The sequence below is a fragment of the Macaca thibetana genome, chromosome 12 (genome assembly GCF_024542745.1).
Source record: "Macaca thibetana thibetana isolate TM-01 chromosome 12, ASM2454274v1, whole genome shotgun sequence".
Taxonomy (NCBI): domain Eukaryota; kingdom Metazoa; phylum Chordata; class Mammalia; order Primates; family Cercopithecidae; genus Macaca; species Macaca thibetana.
In genome coordinates this window covers 41460809-41481564 of record NC_065589.1, presented here as the reverse complement: position 1 = coordinate 41481564, position 20756 = coordinate 41460809, and the positions used below count along the sequence as shown (strand labels likewise).

The 20756-nt window shown below is 41.0% G+C and overlaps 3 protein-coding genes across 16 annotated transcripts in view; 1 reads left to right on the top strand and 2 right to left on the bottom strand.

Annotated features, from left to right (window-relative positions):
• Window positions 1-3196, top strand: part of CASP8 (caspase 8) — a 59816-nt gene extending 56620 nt beyond the window's left edge. For 11 of the 12 annotated variants that reach the window (XM_050750638.1, XM_050750642.1, XM_050750639.1 and 8 more), the window contains 2 exons: window positions 962-1463; window positions 2614-3196. In XM_050750638.1, coding sequence (XP_050606595.1) covers window positions 962-1463; window positions 2614-2749 — 638 coding nt within the window. In that variant the 3' untranslated portion in view covers window positions 2750-3196. Of the gene's footprint in view, window positions 1-961; window positions 1464-2613 lie in introns of those variants that run through there. The other variant, XR_007718113.1, reaches the window with a different exon arrangement.
• PPIL3 (peptidylprolyl isomerase like 3) overlaps window positions 1-20756 on the bottom strand; it is a 448181-nt gene that overhangs the window by 424567 nt on the left and 2858 nt on the right. The window lies entirely within an intron of this gene.
• FLACC1 (flagellum associated containing coiled-coil domains 1) overlaps window positions 4536-20756 on the bottom strand; it is a 63936-nt gene continuing 47715 nt past the window's right edge. For 2 of the 3 annotated variants that reach the window (XM_050750656.1, XM_050750657.1), the window contains exons 10-15: window positions 19214-19313; window positions 17522-17625; window positions 9219-9281; window positions 5818-5907; window positions 5580-5689; window positions 4536-4902 (exon numbers count right to left, since the gene is read on the bottom strand). In XM_050750656.1, the coding sequence (XP_050606613.1) occupies window positions 4776-4902; window positions 5580-5689; window positions 5818-5907; window positions 9219-9281; window positions 17522-17625; window positions 19214-19313 (594 nt within the window). In that variant the 3' untranslated portion in view covers window positions 4536-4775. Of the gene's footprint in view, window positions 4903-5519; window positions 5690-5817; window positions 5908-9218; window positions 9282-17521; window positions 17626-19213; window positions 19314-20756 lie in introns of all 3 variants that reach the window. The other variant, XM_050750658.1, reaches the window with a different exon arrangement.

Below are 20756 nucleotides of genomic sequence, written 5' to 3'. Positions count from 1 at the left end.
TAAAAACTGAAAGTGGTTGCCTTCATGGAATGTGACTAGGTAATAGTGAGGGATAGAGAGGGGATAACCTATTGTAAAAGGTCTTTTAGTTCTATTTTATTAATTCATGTATTTTATTTTGCTAAACATAAATAATTTTGAGAAGGTTTAGGATAAAATAAGTTGGATCTTCTATTCAAAAATTGTTTTGTTTTTCCTGATTATGTAAATAATATAGTCATTTTAAAAATTGGTTCAGTAGTAAGCCTAAATGATAACTTACTCATCTTGTAAACTAGTTTAGTAGAGAAAACAGACCAACAGTAACTCTCTGCTTTCTCATTTGCCCCAGGGTTTGAGAATGTTTTTAGCTGGTGGCAATAAATATTTGAAGCCTGCAGAATCCAGCTACAAACATAGAGGGTTTTGCTCTTGAATTTCTGGTTCAAATCCTTTATTTATTTATATTTATTTATTTATTTATTTATTTATTATTTTACTTTAAGTTCTAGGGTACATGTGCACAACGTGCAGGTTTGTTACATATGTATACATGTGCCATGTTGGTGTGCTGCACCCATTAACTCGTCATTTACATTAGGTGTATCTCCTAATGCTATCCCTTCCCCCTCCCCAACCCCACAACAGGCCCCGGTGTGCGATGTTCCCCTTCCTGTGTCCAAGTGTTCTCATTGTTCAATTCCCACCTATGAGTGAGAACATGCAGTGTTTGGTTTTCTGTCCTTGTGATAGTTTGCTGAGAATGATGGTTTCCAGCTTCATCCATGTCCCTACAAAGGACACAAACTCATCCTTTTTTATGGCTGCATAGTATTCCATGGTGTATATGTGCCACATTTTCTTAATCCAATCTATCATCGATGGACATTTCTTATCTATCAATGTTATGTCCACTGTGCTCTCCAGCTCTGGTCTGTGAATTACTGTGGTATAACGTGACTGTTCAAATTTCACTTTTCAGAGGCTTTGACCGCGACCTTTGAAGAGCTTCATTTTGAGATCCAGCACCACAATGACTGCACAGTAGAGAAAATCTATAAGATTTTGAAAACCTACCAACTCATGGACCACAGTAACAAGGATTGCTTCATCTGCTGTATCCTCTCCCATGGAGACAAGGGCATCATCTATGGCACTGATGGACAGGAGGCCCCCATCTATGAGCTGACATCTCAGTTCACTGGTTTGAAGTGCCCTTCCCTTGCTGGAAAACCCAAAGTGTTTTTTATTCAGGCTTGTCAGGGGGATAACTACCAGAAAGGTATACCTGTTGAGACTGATTCAGAGGAGCAACCCTATTTGGAAATGGATTTATCATCACCTCAAACGAGATATATCCCGGATGAGGCTGACTTTCTGCTGGGGATGGCCACTGTGAATAATTGTGTTTCCTACCGAAACCCTGCAGAGGGAACCTGGTACATCCAGTCACTTTGCCAGAGCCTGAGAGAACGATGTCCTCGGTAAGTTTTGCCTACTCAGCCCACCTCACTGTTACACTACCTTCCCCTCCTACTCCATCACCACTACTATCTACTCACATTCAGAGACTATTAGAAAGTGATATGTGGTTTAGATGACATCAACAGGTCAGAGAACTGTGCAAGGGGAATGGTTTCCATTCATCTCTAGATGTCTAGCTGTGGATCACATAGCTGCACTTCCCAGGTCAGTTACAAAGTGGGAGAGTGGCAAGTGTTAACATCCTTAGTTTATAGATGGAAAAGCTGAGATGTTTTATTCCTTTATTCAGCACCTCAAAGGACAATCAGGGTGTCACAGAGCAGGAAAGACTGGTAAAGTCATATAGTCCAGCTCTCTGTCTTTAGGCCAAAACGTGAGTGAGCCAATTCAACTAGTTTTGGAAATCTTCCAAAGAAGGCAGTAACCCAATTCAATGTTTAACATCCTCCAACTCTGTCAAAAGTTCTATAAGAGCAAACCATCCTTAAAACCTCTTGGTGCATTATGGGAAATAAACAGCAGGTTCCTTTTAGCCCTGTATTTCATGTTTTGAGTATATGAAGAGTGAGAATTTCCCACAACTTAGATCATGAATCTAACTTAGGTTTTGTAACTTAGATCATGAATCCTGCAAGGTTTCCAGGGCTAGCTCCGAGGTAGAAGAAGAGGTTGCCTAACAAAAACACTAAGAGATCCTGGTGAGAAGAAGGTAGGAGTAGCTGCAGGAGACATTGTACTTTCACTTGCCTTAAGTTTAATTGCATCAAAGATGAATCCACAGATGCAATGTTAATTTGAGGCAGAGAGTATTGGAGGGCATTGAAGCAACTGTGGGAGCCAAGTAACATGGAGAAGAGTGAGATACGCACAGGTCAGGAGAGAAAGAAATCAACTCTAATACTGACACTGAGGTTTCTGATGGTCAAAAGAGTTCCTGAATAAACCAAAAGTAAGTTATTAAGCTCTGAGACAATGCATTTACCAGGAAATGGGGTAAATGGGGTAGGTCTTGGTTTAGCAACTTATTGTTTCAAATGACTGATATTTTGAGAGAAAGAACTACAGAACTATCTCTGAGCACAGCAGAGGAGACAGTTCATCAGTTGCTTTCCCCCACAGATAGTCACAATGTTATGTGATGTCTTTCAGAGGCGATGATATTCTCACCATCCTGACTGAAGTGAACTATGAAGTAAGCAACAAGGATGACAAGAAAAACATGGGGAAACAGATGCCACAGCCAACTTTCACACTAAGAAAAAAACTTGTCTTCCCTTCTGATTGATAGTGCTATTTAGATATATAACACTATGTTTATTTACTAATTTTCTAGATAGTTAATTTATTAGCTTTTTTGCACTTTTTTGTAAGAGCTGAAGTTAATAGGATATTAACAACAATAACACTGGCTCCTTTCGTTCATGCCTAGGGCTTTGGGAATGTTTTTACCTGGTGGCAATAAATACCAGATGCCTGCAAAATCCAGCTACGAATATAGCTGGATTTTGATTCAAATTATTATCAACATTAAGCCCACTGTTAATATTCTATTAACTTTAATTCTTTCTTGAAGTCAAATTCCACACTACCACATCAAAAAATATTAGACAATAGCCACCTATGGTGGCTCATGTCTATAATCCCAGCACTTTGGGAGGTTGAGGTGGGGGGATTACTTGAACCCAAGAGGTCAAGGCTGCAGTGAGCCATATTCACACCACTGCACTCCAGCCTGGGCGACAGAGTGAGACCCCGTCTCGAAATTCGAGACGGGGTCTCACTCTGTCGCCCAGGCTGGAGTGCAGTGGTGCAATTTCAGCTCACTGCAACCTCTGCCTCCTGGGTTCACGCCATTCTCCTGCCTCAGCCTCCCGAGTAGCTGGGACTACAAGTGCCCACCACCACGCCTGGCTAATTTTTTGTATTTTTCAGTAGAGATGGGGTTTCACCATGTTAGCCAGGATGTTCTCGATCTCCTGACCTCATGATCTGCCCGCCTTGGCCTCCCAAAGTGCTGGGATTACAGATGTGAGCCTCCATACCCAGCCAAAATTTTTTTTTAATAAAATAAAATTTTGTTGAAATCTTTTAAAAATTCAAATTATTTTACAATTTTTACATAATTTATCCCCAAACTTGCTTTTTGCCTTCTTTTGCTTTCATGATGCATATAGGCTTGGCTAACTATATTTGCTTTTTGCTAACAATGCTGTGGGTCTTTTTATGCATTTGCATTTGCTCTTTCATCTCTGCTTGGATTATTTTAAATCATTAGGAATTAAGTTATCTTTAAAATTTAAGTATCTTTTTTCAAAAATATTTTTTAATAGAATAAAGTATGATTTGATCTTACTGCTCCTTGGAGATTTTTTTGTGTTTGATTTTGGTTTCTGCCAATGACATCTCACAGGTGGAAAACATCTGGACCACAGGCATGTTCTACTTGAGTCTCCCATGATTGGCACACACAGTTGTATTTTTAGAATTTGTTGTCAACGTTTAAAAATTAGGAGATATCACATAAAAACCAGGATACCTTCTTTGAAAAAATAATAATATCTGACAATATTGACCTCATGCTTTTGCATGGCAAAGGTCTGAGAAGCACCTTCTTCAGATGAGACAGTGCTCTGCAGGTCATTCTTCTCCACCCGTTGTGCCCCAGCCCTGCCCAAGCCCCTCTACTGAGGCTGCTGTCAGTTGTCACTTATGCTTATGCAATTGTTTTCCTTGTGTCTAGCCCACTTCACTTATTTATGTTGCCTGCCCTGTGGGTGTCTGAATTCTGGTGATGGTCCAGAGAAGGTGGTAAGAATCATCAGAAACCCTTCCTAAGTCATAGGTCAGGGAACATGATTGAGAGGTAGGGAAGTAGGGGGCATGGGTATGAGAGAAAAAGGTTTTAGAATAAAATCAACACATCATCTTTTTTTGCTACCTAAATGCCCCAGGGGACAAAGGTACACCCCCCCCCCCAAATATAGTAAAAGTTCAATAGGAAGAAGGCTTTCAAATCTATTTCTTTCCTATGAAATACATAAAGGTGGAAGAAAAATAGTACAAAACTCAGAGAAAGCTCAGCTCCCAGTACGGAGAGCATCATTTTTCAATGAAGCGTCCGTGATAAGCTGTGAAATTCAGATGAGAATTCAAACATTTTCAGCCACTCAGAAGAGAGCAAAAATAGAGTCAGAGCAACCCAAGAACTAAACTCATTATACACATGTTCTGAAGAAAACCCTGCCAGGAGTTTCCGGGGCCTACAGAAATGGTGTGCCGACCATCTTCAACAATGGAGAGCGACTTTATGTTTATGATTCTTGTCTTTTCTTGCTACCATCTTCCACAGTGTCAGAATCATCCTTAGAAACAGTGATAGAGGCCAATCTCCCAGAATATTCTTCATACATTTCTTCATTCTTAGAAATTACCTTTTGCCTGTAAAAAGAAAGGAAAGATGTATCAATGTCAACTCAAAAGCTAGAAAGGGTATAGGATATTTGGGGTGCGGGGAGAGCAATGTGCCTTCATTCCTTCACCACAGCAGTCTCTCACTCATTACTTCCAGTGGTTTTGAATTTAGTGAGATATGGTGTTCAGGTGACTGAAGTCCTGTATGAGGAATTTTCTACTAAATCAATGCAATAAAAATAACTTTCCTCTATTAAAGTATTGACCAAAATTTATTTTAATGATTTAAGATGCAGCTTCAGGTAACAGTACACCTTCTGATCCAAAGCTGATTTCCATAGGAACCAGAAGCAGCTGCATGTAATGGTAAGACCATCAGACTCCCAGGGGAGATGGATTTAAAAACCACCCTCAGTCATAGAACTGAGCAAACTCAGAAACTGGGAGATAAATTTCCTGTGTTGTTTTGCACAGCAACAAGGACACAGGTGAATGGGAGAAGCGTAGACACATCTCCACTCCACCTCAAGTGAACTATCTGGCTTTGTGTCGCTGGCCTGCAGTGACACACCTCCCTCCTGAAAATGCCTGTGCCTTGACATAACTAGGGAGCACTTGGTCTATCTTCCTAACCCATTCCTCACTCAAACTCCTTCCCACTCCTAAAGAGAACTCAGCCATGTCTTTTTCAGCAGCAGCCGCACTTCAGATGAATGTTCTCTTCCATCAGGATCTGTATGGTGTACTTATACTTTTCTTCAGTTTCAGCACACTTGGTTTGAAGCATTTTCTCCAGATTTCCCACTATAGCTTTCTGAAAGACAAATATTTTAAAGCCATCTTCCCCAACCCAGAGCCATCCAGGGCAGAGCTATACGGCAGAGCTGGACAGAGACCTAGGTTCTTCCCCCAACCCCCATCCCCACTCTAGCAGGGACTCACCTCTTTTTGGAGTTCCACCTGGGTATAGTAGAGGTTTGCGTTAAGTGACTCTAGGATGAGGGCTTGTGCATGCAATTCTTCCTCCATGACCTGCATAAGAAGAATTTGTTGCAGGACATCATGCCGATGTCTATTTATTTAGTTTCTTCTCCAGGGCACCTGGACTGTAATGCAAGGGAGCAACTTGAGCTACTTTTGCATCACTCATGGCCACTCACACCCTGTCAGTCCTACCTCCTCCTTGTCTCACTCATGTATATCCTTCTCTTCAGCCTCACCAGAGCTCACATGAATGGTTACAATGGCAATCAGTTATTCATTCACTAAGCAAGTTTTTATTAAATACCTACTACTAATTGCAACTATACGACACTCTGGAAAAGGCAAAACTATAGAGACAGAAAAAAGATTAGTGGTTTCTAGGGATTTGGAGGGCAAGGGAGGGATGAATAGGTGGGGGAGAGGGCACTTTTAGAGCAGTGAAACTATTCTGTATGACACTGTAATGGTGGCTACATGACATGATATATTAGGCAAAACCCACAGAATGTACAACACAAAGAGCCCTAATGTAAACTACGGACTTTAGTTAATAAGAATGCATCCACAGTGCTCATCAACTGCAACTAATGTGGCACCCCAATGTAAGATACTACTAATAAAGGAAACTAGTGGTGGGGTGGGGTGGGGTAGTATATGGGAACTCTGTGTACTTTCTGCTCAATTTTTCTGTAAACCTAAAACTGCTCTAAAAAGCAGCTTCTTGAAACAAACACACAAACAAACTTCCACTAAAGAATGAATAGAAGCCTGTGGAAAGGTCCTTAGAATGCAAAATGCTCATTGTGTTTGAGGACCCAAAGGAATACCAATATGGGTGGAATAGAGACAGTAAGGATAGAGGGCCATGGTGAAGAAATACAGGGGAGCCTGGTGGCACCTGAGAGGACAAGGTAACCTAAGAACAATGGGGACCCATTGAAGGGTGTTAAGCAGAGAAGTGAATGCACGTATCTCACTTGCTTATATTATGCTCCAGGGGATGGACTGGAAGGGCAAGAGGGAAAGCAACGGAACTAAGGAGGAGAATACTACGGTCATGTAGCTGAGAAATAACGGACTAGGGTAAGGTGACAACAGAGTTGGAGGGACGTGGATGAATGTGGAATATGTTATAGAGGATTGGCTGAGGCTGCTGGGTTGAATTTGGGAGAGTGAAAGGAAAGAAGAAATCAAGGATGACTTCAGGTCTAGGCTTAGAACAGCTGAGGGAGTTGACAATTTGGGGGCTAAATCTCTGGTGGATAATTGAGAGTGTGGAGCTGGGCATGTTAATTTTGAGGTGCCTGTATGTCACCTATGCTGAAATGTCAAATGGGCAGTTGGATGTACAAGCCTGGAGCTCAGGAGAGAGGCAAAGCTGGAGGTATCAACCCAAGTTATCAGCACAGAGATGGCTTTTACATCTGTGTGAACAGATGAGCTCTCCAAAGGAAAAACGGGAGATAAAGAAGAGAAGGGGGCCTGGGAACCAGCCTCAAAATACTCCAGGACTTAGAAATTAGGTGGGAGAACAATGGGGTGACATTGAAGGGTTTTAAGCAGAGTTCTAGTTCTAGTAAAGAAGATTGAGAAGGTGTGACCAATGAGGTGAAGGAAACGCCAGAAGCCCATGAAAGTTAAGAGAGGTGAATGTTGCAAGGAGAGAGTGATCAATTGAACCTGATACTGCTCATGTCAAGTGAGGTGAAGCATTCTTTGGATTTGGAAACTCAGAAGTTACTTGTGATTTTAACAAGAGCAGTTTCCATGGCTGGGATGGGAGCAGAAGTCAGGTTGAGGTGTAAATGGGAGATGATCCTTCTAACAGGTTCTGCCTCCTGTCATTTTGATTCTTCAGATTCTCCTTCACATTGCTGCCACAGTTGTTTCCCCAAATAATACTCTTCTCCTCAAAAATCTCCAGTGGCATCCCATTTAGAGAAAAGCAAGTGTTGGGGCAGGGAGTGGAGCCCTTAAATAGGGTGTCATCTGAGATGGTGGCATTTGAATAAAGACCAGGAGGAGAAAAGGAAGGAAGTCATGTGGATATCTGGGAAAGAGCTTTTCAGGAAGAGAGAATATCAAAGCCCCCAAGGTAGGAGCATCCTGGCCTGTTAAGGAAACAGCAAGGAGACAAGTGCCTCTGGGGTGGAGTGATGGAGGGAAGAAATAGAAAGAGACATGGTTAGAGGAAGGAACCACCAGCAAGGAGCAGGTAGAACAATCCCCAGAGCCAACACAGGGCTGGGAATAGTTCATGGTCCCACCAGGCAGAGTAGAAAATCCTTCTCATACAGAGGGTGTGGTGTCGAGTACTCAGAGGGTATTACCTCAACAGTGAGGGAAAATTAGTTCCACACTAAACACTGCTTTAGTTCTGCCCAACAAAGCTTAAAAAGCAAGGCTCGAAAGGATCAAACTGTTTCCAAGCAACTTAACTATATCCCAGGGCAAAGCTCAAGATTATCTAAAGGAATATAAAAATATTCAGCACCCAACAAGGTAAACACCACAATGGCTGACATCCAAGCCAAACTTAACCAGGCATGCAAACAAGGAAGTATGACCATAAATGAGGAGAAAAATCAATGAAGAGAAACAGACCCAGACATGACACAAATGACAGAATTAGTAGACAAGATCATTAAAATAGTTATTATAATACACTGGGTATATCTTCCTCCAAAACCCATTTCTTGAACTTGTAGGACACCACAGTCTGTTTACCTTTCAATGATGCTAAAGCCCTGCCTGGGCTCTAAGATACAATTCATTTATAATGCCTTTATAATGACTAATATTTTCTCAAACATGTCCATTCTGGATCCAAGTCAAATTCTCAGTGATGGAAGAATCACACATCACCTTGTGGATTTGAACAGTTCCTCTTCAGTTGTCTCCCACAGACTGCCATAAATTTGTCCCAGAATAGAGTCTCTGAGGAAGTCATCGTGTGTGAGGTACACTCAGAGTTTAAGGAGGGGCTTGGTGACAGAGTTCCAAAGGAGACAGTTTTATACTTTTCAGAGCTCAAAAGGAAGAACTTGATGTTTTATAACTGAAAGATCATTTGTGGTTTGAACCTTGCTAGAAATGAAAGTCATTCAACATTGAAGATCACATAGTATATTGCTGATCTATTTGTTCAAATCAGACTTTAAAAAGGCGCACTGGCTTTATTTTACAGATAATTTCAAAAATTCTTTTTAACTTACTGAATCCAGTAAACTCAGCTTTAGGTCTTCCATTTCTTATTGGTTTTGGAGAAATTACCATCGATTCCATTATACTGACAGCCTGTTATTTTACTGGTGTATTTGTAACATACCAAGTCCACAGGAAAGGAAGAAAAAGCTTACCTCTTTGGTTTTTCTCAGCTCTTCTAATTGCAAGGTATCACTTTGATGTTGTTTCAAGAGCTCCTAAAAGCAATTTTATTAGGAAAAGGTTAGCACTGTGGTTCTGGCACATCTTCTAGGGAGTTAAGAAAGCCAGGCTAGGATTCAGGAATATAATATTCACCAAAGCTTAGACACTACTATAATGAAGCACACATTATAAACTAATGACATGACATGTTGAAGCTAATGAAAATCTTACTTAAGTTAAACCTCATCACACTGACAAATACTAAAAGAAATTATATTTTCATCAAAAGCTCTTGTTAAGACAGTGTATAGATTCGATACTCTTAAGAATTCATCTCTCCACAGATTGATCTTTATATTCAATGAAATCCCAGTCAAAATATCAGCCAGTTTCCTTGATAAGCTAATTCTAAATTGACAAGCTAGTTCTAACATTTATGTAAAAATACAAAGAATGCAGAAAGGCAAAATAATCTTGAAAAACAATAGCAAAACTAGATAACCTTTGCTACCCGATTTCAAACTTCAGTAGTCAAGACAATGTGTTGTTAACCTAAGTACAGAAAAATACTCTAACAGAATGGAGAGTCCTATACCCCCAAATACAACAAAGACACTATTAGTCTGATCTCACATTTCTATGAAGAACTACCTGAGAGACTGGGTAATTTATAAAGAAAAGAGGTTTAGGGCAGAGGTTCCAAGATGGCCAAACAGGAACAGCTCCAGTCTACAGCTCCCAGCGTGAGTGATGCAGAAGACGGGGGATTTCTGCATTTCCAACTGAGGTACCGGGTTCATCTCACTGGGGCTTGTTGGACAGTGGGTGCAGGACAGTGGGTGCAGCCCACGGACTGGGAGCCAAAGCAGGGCCAGGCATCACCTCACCTGGGAAGCGCAAGGGGTCAGGGAATTCCCTTTCCTAGCCAAGGGAAGCTGTGACAGACAGCACCTGGAAAATAGGGTCACTCCTACCCTAATACTACACTTTTCCAATGGTCTTAGCAAACAGCACACCAGGAGATTATATCCCGCACCTGGCTGGGAGGGTCCCATGCCCATGGAGCCTTGCTCACTGCTAGCACAGCAGTCTGAGATCGAGCTGCAAGGCGGCAGCGAGGCTGGGGGAGGGGTGCCCACCATTGCTGAGGCTTGTGTAGGTAAACAAAGCAGTTGGTAAGCTTGAACTAGGTGGAGTCCACCGGAGCTCAAGGAGGCCTGCCTGCCTCTGTAGACTCTACCTCTGGGGGCAGGGCATAGCTGAACAAAAGGCAGTAGAAACTTCTGCACACTTAAATGTCCCTGTCTGACAGCTTTGAAGAGAGTAGTGGTTCTCTCAGCATGGAATTTTGAGATCTGAGAACGGACAGACTGCCTCCTCAAGTGGGTCCCTGACCCGCGAGTAGCCTAACTGGGAGGCATCTCCCAGTAGGGGCTGACTGAGACCTCATACAGCCGGCTGCCCCTCTGAAATGAAGCTTCTAGAGGAACCGTCAGGCAGCAACATTTGCCATTCTGCAATATCTGTGGTTCTACAGCCTCTGCTGGTGATACCCAGGCAAACAGGGTCTGGAGTGGACCTCCAGCAAACTCCAAGAGACCTTCAGCAGAGGGTCCTGACTGTTAGAAGGAAAACTAACAAACAGAAAGGACATCCACACCAAAACCTTATCTGTACATCACCATCATCAAAGACCAAAGGTAGATAAAACCACAAAGACGGGGAGAAACCAGAGAAGAAAAGCTGAAAATTCTAAAAATCAGAGCACCTCTTCTCCTCCAAAGGAATGCAGCTCCTTGCCAGCAACAGAACAAAGCTGGAAGGAGAATGACTTTGATGAGTTGAGAGAAGAAGGCTTCAGATGATCAGTAATAACAAACTTCTATGAGCTAAAGGAGGATGTTCAAACCCATCGCAAACAAGCTAAAAACCTTGAAAAAAGATTGAAAGAATAGCGAACTAGTATAAACAGCGGAGAGAAGACCTTAAATGACCTGATGGAGATGAAAACCATGGCATGAGAACTACATGATGCATGCACAAGCTTCAGTAGCTGATTTGATCAACTGGAAGAAAGGGTATCAGTGATTGAAGATCAAATGAATGAAAGGAAGTGAGAAGAGAAGTTTAGAGAGAAAAGAGTAAAAAGAAATGAACAAAGCCTCCAAGAAATATGGGACTAGGTGAAAAGACCAAATCTGCGTCTGATTGGTGTATCTGAAAGTGATGGGGAGAATGGAACCAAGATGGAAAACACTCTTCAGGATATTATCCAGGAGAACTTTCCCAACCTAGCAAGGCAGGCCAACATTCAAATTCAGGAAATACAGAGTACACCACAAAGATACTCCTCAAGAAGAGCAGCTCTAAGACACAAAATTGTCAGATTCACCAAAGTTGAAATGAAGGAAAAAATGTTAAGGGCAGCCAGAGAGAAAGGTCGGGTTACCCACAAAGGGAAGCCCATCAGACTAATGGCGGATCTCTCAGCAGAAACCCTGCAAGCCAGAAGAGAGTGGGTGCCAATATTCAACATTCTTAAAGAAAAGAATTTTCAACCCAGAATTTCATATCCAGCCAAACTAAGCTTTATAAGTAAAGGAGAAATAAAATCCTTTATAGACAAGCAAATGCTGAGAGATTTTGTCACCACCAAGCCTGCCTTACAAGAGCTCCTGAAGGAAGCACTAAACATGGAAAGGAACAACTGGTACCAGCCACTGCAAAAACATGCCAAATTGTAAAGACCATTGATGCTAGGAAGAAACTGCATCAACTAACGAGCAAAATAAGCAGCTAACATCATAACGACAGGATCAAATTCATACATAACAATATTAACCTTAAATGTAAATGGGCTAAATGCTCCAATTAAAAGACACAGACTGGCAAATTGGATAAAGAGTCAAGACCCCTCAGTGTGCTGCCTTCAAGAGACCCATCTCACATGCAGAGACACACATAGGCTCAAAATAAAGGGATGGAGGAAGATCTACCAAGCAAATGGAAAACAAAAAAAGGCAGGGGTTGCAATCCTAGTCTCTGATAAAACAGACTTTAAACCAACAAAGATCAAAAGAGACAAAGAAGGCCATTACTTAATGGTAAAGGGATCAATTCAACAAGAAGAGCTAACTATCCTAAATATATATACACCCAATACAGGAGCACCCAGATTCATAAAGCAAGTCCTTAGAGACCTACAAAGAGACTTAGACTCCCACACAATAATAATGGGAGACTTTAACACCCCACTGTCAACATTAGACAGATCAATGAGACAGAAAGCTAACAGGATATCCAGGAATTGAACTCAGCTCTGCACCAAGCACACCTAATAGACATCTACAGAACTCTCCACCCCAAATCAACAGAATATTTATTCTTCTCAGAACCACATTCCACTTATTCCAAAATTGACCACATAGTTGGAAGTAAAGCACTCTTCAGCAAATGTAAAATAACACAAATTATAACAAACTGTCTCTCAGACCACAGTGCAATCAAATTAGAACTCAGGATTAAGAAACTCACTCGAAACGGCTCAACTACATGGAAACTGAACAACCTGCTCCTGAGTGACTACTGAGTTCATAATGAAATGAAGGCAGAAATAAAGATGTTCTTTGAAACCAATGAGAACAAAGACACAACATACCAGAATCTCTGGGACACATTTAAAGCAGTGTGTAGAGGGAAATTTACAGCACTAAATGCCCACAAGAGAAAGCAGGAAAGATCTAAAATTGACACCCTAACATCACAATGAAAAGATCTAGAGAAGCAAGAGCAAACACATTCAAAAGCTAGCAGAAGGCAAGAAATAACTAAGATCAGAGCAGAATGGAAGGAGAGAGAGAGACACACACACAAAAAAAAAATTCAAAAAATCAATGAATCCAGGAGCTGGTTTTTTGAAAAGATCAACAAAATTGATAGACTACTAGCAAGACTACTAGCAAGAGAAGAGAGAAGAATCAAATAGAGGCAATTAAAAATGATAAAGGGGATATCATCACCAATCCAACAGAGATACAAACTACCATCAGAGAATACTATAAACACCTCTATGCAAATAAACTAGAAAATCTAGAAGAAATAGATAAATTCCTGGACACATACACCCTTCCAAGACTAAACAAGGAAGAAGTTGAATCCCTGAATAGACCAATAACAGGCCCTGAAATTGAGGAAATAATTAAGAGCCTGCCACCCAAAAAAAGTCCAGGACCAGACAGATTCACAGCCGAATTCTACCAGAGGTACAAAGAGGAACTGGTACCATTCCTTTTAAAACTATTCCAATCAATAGAAAAAGAGGGAATCCTCCCTAACTCATTTTATGGGGCCAATACATTCCTGATACCAAACCCTGGCAGAGACACAAGAAAAAAAAGAGGATTTTAGACCAATATCCCTGATTAACATCGATGCAAAAATCCTCAACAAAATACTGGCAAACTGAATCCAGCAGCACATCAAAAAGCTTATCCACCATGATCAAGTGGGCTTCATCCCTGGGATGCAAGGCTGGTTCAACATACACAAATCAATAAATGTAATCCATCATATAAACAGAATCAAAGACAAAAACCACATGATTATCTCAATAGATGCAGAAAAGGTCTTTGACAAAATTCAACAGCACTTCATGCTAAAAACTCTCAATAAATTAGGTATTGATGGGATGTATCTCAAAATAATGGGGGCTATTTATGACAAACCCACAGCCAATATCATACTGAATGGGCAAAAACTGGATGCATTCCCTTTGAAAACTGGCACAAGACAGGGATGCCCTCTCTCACCACTCCTATTCAACACAGTGTTGGAAGTTCTGGCCAGGGCAATCAGGCAGGAGAAAGAAATAAAGGGTATTCAATTAGGAGAAGATGAAGTCAAACTGTCCCTGTTTGCAGATGACATGATTGTATATTTAGACAGCCCCAAAACTCCTTAAGCTGATAAGCAACTTCAGCCCCAAATCTCCTTAAGCTGATAAGCAACTTCAGCAAAGTCTCAGCATACAAAATCAATGTGCAAAAATCATAAGCATTCCTATACACCAATAACAGACAAACAGAGAGCCAAATCATGAGTGAACTCCCATTCACAACTGCTTCAAAGAAAGTAAAATACCTAGGAATCCAACTTACAAGGGATGTGAAGGACCTCTTCAAGGAGAACTACAAACCACTGCTCAACGAAATAAGAGGGCACAAGCAAATGGAAGAATATTCCATGCTCATGGATAAGAAGAATCAATATTGTGAAAATGGCCATACTGCCCAAGGTAATTTATGGATTCAATGTCATCCCCATCAAGCTACCAATGACTTTCTTCACAGAACGGCAAAAAACTACTGTAAAGTTCATATGGAATCAAAAAAGAGCCCACATTGCCAAGACAATCTTAAGCCAAAAGAACAAAGCTGGAGGCATCACGCTACCTGACATCAAACTATACTACAAGGTACAGTAACCAAAACAGCATGGTACTGATACCAAAACAGAGATATAGACCAATGGAACAGAATAGAGCCCTCAGAAATAATACCACACATCTACAACCATCTGATCTTTGACAAACCTGACAAAAACAAGAAATGGGGAAAGGATTCCCTATTTAATAAATGGTGCTGGGAAAAGTGGCTAGTCATATGTAGAAAACTGAAACTGGATCCCTTCTTCACACCTTATACAAAAATTAATTCAAGATGGATTAAAGACTTAAATGTCAGACCTAAAACCATAAAAACCCTAGAAGAAAACCTAGGCAATACCGTTCAGGCCACAGGCATGGGCAAGGACTTCATGTCTAAAACACCAAAAGCAATGGCAACAAAAGCCAAAATTGAAAAATGGGATCTAATTAAACTAAAGACCTTCTGCAAAGCACAAGAAACTACCATCAGAATGAACAGGCAACCTACAGAATGGGAGAAAATTTTTGCAATCTACCCATCTGACAAAGGGCTAATATCCAGAATCTATAAAGAACTTAAACAAATTTACAAGAAAAAAATTAAACAACCCCATCAAAAAGTGGGCAAAGGATATGAACAGACACTTCTCAAAAGAAGACATTTATGCAGCCAACAGGCACATGGCACATGAAAAAATGCTCATCAACACTGGCCATCAGAGAAATGCAAACCAAAACCACAATGAGAGACTATCTCATACTAGTTAGAATGGTGATCATTAAAAAGTCAGGAAACAACAGGTGCTGGAGAGGATGTGGAGAAATATGAACACTTTTATACTGTTGGTGGGACTGTAAACTAGTTCAACCATTGTGGAAGACAGTGTGGCCATTCCTCAAGAATCTAGAACTAGAAATACCATTTGACTCAGCCATCCCATTACTGGGTATATACCCAAAGGATCATAAATCATGCTGCTGTAAAGACACATGCACAGGTATGTTTATTGTGACACTATTCACAATAGCAAAACTTGGAACCAACCCAAATGTCCATCAATGATAGACTGGATTAAGAAAATGTGGCACATATACACCATGGAATACTATGCAGCCGTAAGAAAGGATGAGTTTATGTCCTTTGTAGACACATGGATGAAGCTGGAAACCATCATTCTGAGCAAACTATCGCAAGGACAGAAAACCAAACACCACATGTTCTCACTCATAGGTGGGAACTGAACAATGAGAACACTTGGATACAGGGTGGGGAACACCACACACCAGGGCCAGTCGTGCGGTGGGGGTAGGGGGAAGGATAGCATTAGGAGATATACCTAATGTAAATGATGAGTTAATGGGTGCAGCACACCAACATGGCAGATGTATACATATGTAACAAACCTGCACGTTGTGCACATGTACCCTAGAACTTAAAGTATAATAAATAAAAAAAAAGTTAATAAAAAGAAGAAAGAAAAGAAGTTTAATTGGCTCATATTTCTGCAAGCATGGCTGGGGAGGCCTCAGGGATATTACAATCATGGCAGAAGGTAAAGAGGAAGGAGGCCTGTCTTGCATAGCTGGAGCAAAATAAAGAGAGAGAAGGGGGAGGTGCTACAATCTGATCTTTTGAGAACTCACTCACTATCATGAAAACAGAAAGGGGGAGAATCTGCCCCCATCATTCCATCACTTCCCACCAGGCCCCTTCTCCAACAATGGAGATTACAATTTGACACGAATTTGGGCAGGGACACAAATCCAAACTGTATCAGACACTAAGGCAACTCAATGGGGAAAGGAAAGTATTTTTAAAGAATGATGCCGGGTCAACTGAATATCCATAAGACAAAAATGACCCATGACTCTTACACTTCACTTCCTACACAAAAATTATTCAAAATGGATCATAGAATCATAAAAGCTAAAATTTTAAGGCTTCTAAAAAAATAGAATATCTTCATGACGTTGGAATAGGCAACAATTTTATAGACAGGACACAAAAATCTGTAACCATAAAAGTAAAAAAAAGATCATTGCCTTTCATCAAAATTTAAAGCTTCTCTATATCAAAATATTAACAAAATGAAGAGGCAAACCATAGGCTGAGAGACAATATTTACAAAATGTATATCTGACAAAAAAAGTTGTATCCACAATATAAAAAGTACTCCTACATATCAAAAATAAAAATATAAGCACCTCCTACTTTTTCAAATGGGAAAAGACTTGAGCAGGCACTTTATGGAAGAAGATATTTGAACGGACCAATAAGCATATGAAAAATGCCCAACATAGTCATCAGGGAAACGAAAACCATAATGAAGTACCACTTCATGCCCACTGGAATGGCCAAAATTAAAAGATTGGCAAAACTAATTGTTGTGAAGGATGTAGAGCAACTAGAATTCCAATTTATTTAAGATGCTAGAATAAAATGGTACAACTACTTTGGAAAATAGTTTTGGCAAGTTCCTATAAAGTTAAACCTGTACCTGTCCTAGAGCCCAGTAATAGCACTAGAGCTATAATAGCTACAGTGAAGAATGAAAAGGATATTCAGAGATGGGATTTTGGCAAAATAAGGATTTTCAGTTTTTGCATGTTTAGCATTCTGTTATTTCCAGTTAATTATAATTTTTGTTCTAAGAACCCTTTGATAAGACTGTCTAGCCTGTGGGAAGATTGTCTAGCTAAAGGACAGCAAGACTGTCAGTCTGTTTGCATACATTTCCAGAAAGCTGGGAGAGGAGGATTATGCCCAGAAAGACAAAAAGATCACCTAATTATGGAGGCACACCTGGGGATTTGGATGTATCACCTGGACTACACATTCAGTCACCAAGGTGGTTTGGGCTGAGTTACCTCCTTCTCTTGAATGAAGTTCTCAAAGACAGTGCCACAGGATTCATTTATTTTCTTCTCTTCTTCTTCTGACTCCAATTCGAATTTTTTGGTCATCTTTTTTTCTGTGGAAGTGACAGGAAAGCACATATATGTATAAAGATGGGAAAAGCAGGTGCAATGAGAAACCCAGAATATCTAAAGAGAAAAGCAATTCCAGACTCAAGGTCATTGCAGCCTGTTGTTCAGCCTCTGACACTCACCTGGAGGTGCTTGAGGGTGAGGTGAGCATGGTGGTTGTCCTCAATCACATTAGTCATATGGGATTTACCACCAACATCTCTGGTTCTTTTGTGTGTAGTTTATTTTGAATCTGTTGCTTTTTATTTTGTCCATTCCCTCTGCTGACGTAACCACTATGCTATCATGGATATCCTTATCTTAAAGTAAAGTTCTTGGCTAACATTACTTTGCCAGCAATAAAATTCATCCTGTACTTAGTGCTGGGGTAGAGGTAGGCTTCAACTTAGTGTTCAGACACTAAGGCAACTCAATGGGGAAAGGAAAGTATTTTTAAAGAATGATGCCGGGACAACTGCAAGGAAACCTGCCAGTAGAGCCCCAGTATCAAACAGGAGGAAGGAGGGGCGAAGGGAAACAGATTTCTTCAGTGTTGCAATTCTGGGGAAGGACAGGGAGTGTCTGGTCTGACAGGGTAAGCCTCTGAATGAGCTGGATGGTGAGCAGCTAAATTCTGGTCTTCCAAAACTGGTGGTTACATCTTTACTTAGACTTTGGCAACATGGGAAGAGAGTTGTTATGAGTAGCTAGAATCTGGGATATGACTTGGGTTCTATTGCACTAAAATTCTAGGTAAAGCCCCAAACAGAAGCAGCTCCCCATCCCGTTCCCCAGCCTTACTCCAGGGTCTTCACATTACTTTCTGGCAGTCCAGAGTGCCTACCAGAATGTGAATTAATTTTCCCATGTAGTATCTGCATTTAAATGAGTAATTTGTTAAAATCAACTAAATCTGAAATGAATGTGGTTGGCGTGGAATGCAGAATAGGTCTGTAGAGGTCCCACTCCTACCTCGACTAGTCTTCTAGGCCTGGAGTAGTCTCCACAAATTCTCTTCTTTTTTCCTTTTATGAACAAGTTCAATGGAGATCGGGGGTACACCTATAGAGTACTTTGTATGATGCAAGCTCTGTGTTGTTGGAAATATTAAAAATATTTACCAAGTGTGAATTCCTTCTGGAAGATGTGGGAATATAGAAGCTCTTAGTATAATGGATTGTGTTGTTCCTATCTGCCCCCCACCCACATGCGAGTGAACATTTCACATTCTAATTAAAGAACTCTTGGAACTTTGAGTTCATCTGTTTCTAGATAATAAGTCTGCACTCCCTACAGGGATTCTAGCATTTGTTCCAGCCATCATGGGCAAACTTGGACCTAATGAGTTTCAGAAGGTATAGGCTTAGACTCTCTTAGATCAGATGCCTGAACTTCAAAAAAGACCCTACCCTTGTTGTCATTTTGCTTTCATGAAAACTCTGGGCACCTTCCATTCAGGTATCTAGCATGTGGCCCATCATCCTTGGTAAGCCCAAGGCCACCTTCCTCAAGTCAAGACCAGACTTCATGGCAGTTTTTTAATGCATTTGTCATTAAAAAAAAAAAAAAAAAAGCTAGAGTTTCTGTACTCACTTTGCTGTAGCAGGATATTTTCTCGCTCCAACTTCTCATCCTTCTTCCATTTTGCCTTCTGTTTTGACCACTTCTCTTCCATTTCATCATAAATACTGTCCTGGGGAGGTACAAAGGCATCATGAAGAAAAGAGTCCTAAAATGAAGGTGATCTGGAGAGGCTGTAAAACTCAACTCAGGGAGGACTTCTCTTGGCACTGCACAGTGGCCAGGGCCCAGCACCATGTTCTGTGTATCTTCCCTTACCCGGGGCCCTCACTGAGTGGGTCCTCCATGGGTGACTAGTGGGAAGTAAATTCCAGCCCAGCCCAACAGAGAGCTTGTGGAACCCAAAGGTCAAGGGCAAACTATGCACAGTGTTTTCCCCACTAGAACTGAGCTTCCTTTGAAGACAGGTAGAGTTCTCCATGTTGAAGAATCATATGTCAGTTCCCCCTGAATCACAAATCCCTCTTCAATAGCACAAGAAGAAAGGAGGCCGGGCACAGTGGCTCACACCTGTAATCCTAGCACTTTGGAGGGCAGAGGCATGCAGATCACGAGGTCAAGAGGTCGAGACCATCCTGGCCAACATGGTGAAATCCCATCTCTACTAAAAATACAAAAATTAGCTGGACATGGTGGCACGCACCTGTAGTCCCAACTACTTGGGAGGCTGAGGCAGAAGAATCGCTTGAACCTAGAAGGCAGAGGTTGCAGTGAGCCGAGATCATGCCACTGCACCAGCCTGTTGACAGAATGAGACTCTGTCTCAAAAAAAAAAAAAAAAAAAAAAAAAAAAAAAAGAAGAAGAAGAAAGGAAATGCCTAGTTAATTTGAACACTTACAAAATAAGGGGATGTTTTTCAGAGAATGTCTGCTTTTTTTTCAGCAAATCTAACTTTCTTTTGTGGTTGAGGTTAAATAAGCCTAATCCAATACCAATACTGTTGCTTGGCTCAGACTTCATGAACATGGAACCCTAGAAGGGGGAAGACCCTGGACCTGGATGCTGCTCGCAGGGTCCAAGGATGCTGACTGCCTTCTTTTTCAGGTTAGCAGAAGGATTCACACCTGACCTATTCTATTTACCACTCACACATGTTAGGCTGTTCTCTATGATGTTTTCCCTGAATATACCAAGGAGTATCTTAAAAAATGAGTTTTAGACACAGGCTCAAAACTGAAACTGTAAGTGTTAAATAGAACTCCAGGTACTGGTGTTTAACTTTTGATAGAGTGACCAAGTGTCCTTTTCTGTCTGACACTTAGGGGTTTCCTGGGACTCTGGACTCTCAGTGCTAAAACCTGGAAAGTCTCAGGCAAACTAGAACTAGTTGGTCACTATACTTCACAATTAAATAGGAAGAAGGCTTGAGGCTTCAGTCCTTTCCCACCCCGCTGGCCATCTCTTAACTCTCTTCATCTACCTAGTAAGAATCATGCCCTAACTTTATTTTCCTAGGCCTTCATCAAATGAGCTGATTAAATGGATGGGTTTTATTCTAAGATGATGTGAGCACTCTATGCTTTGCTTTTGGCAGTGCGGAGTGATACATTCTTT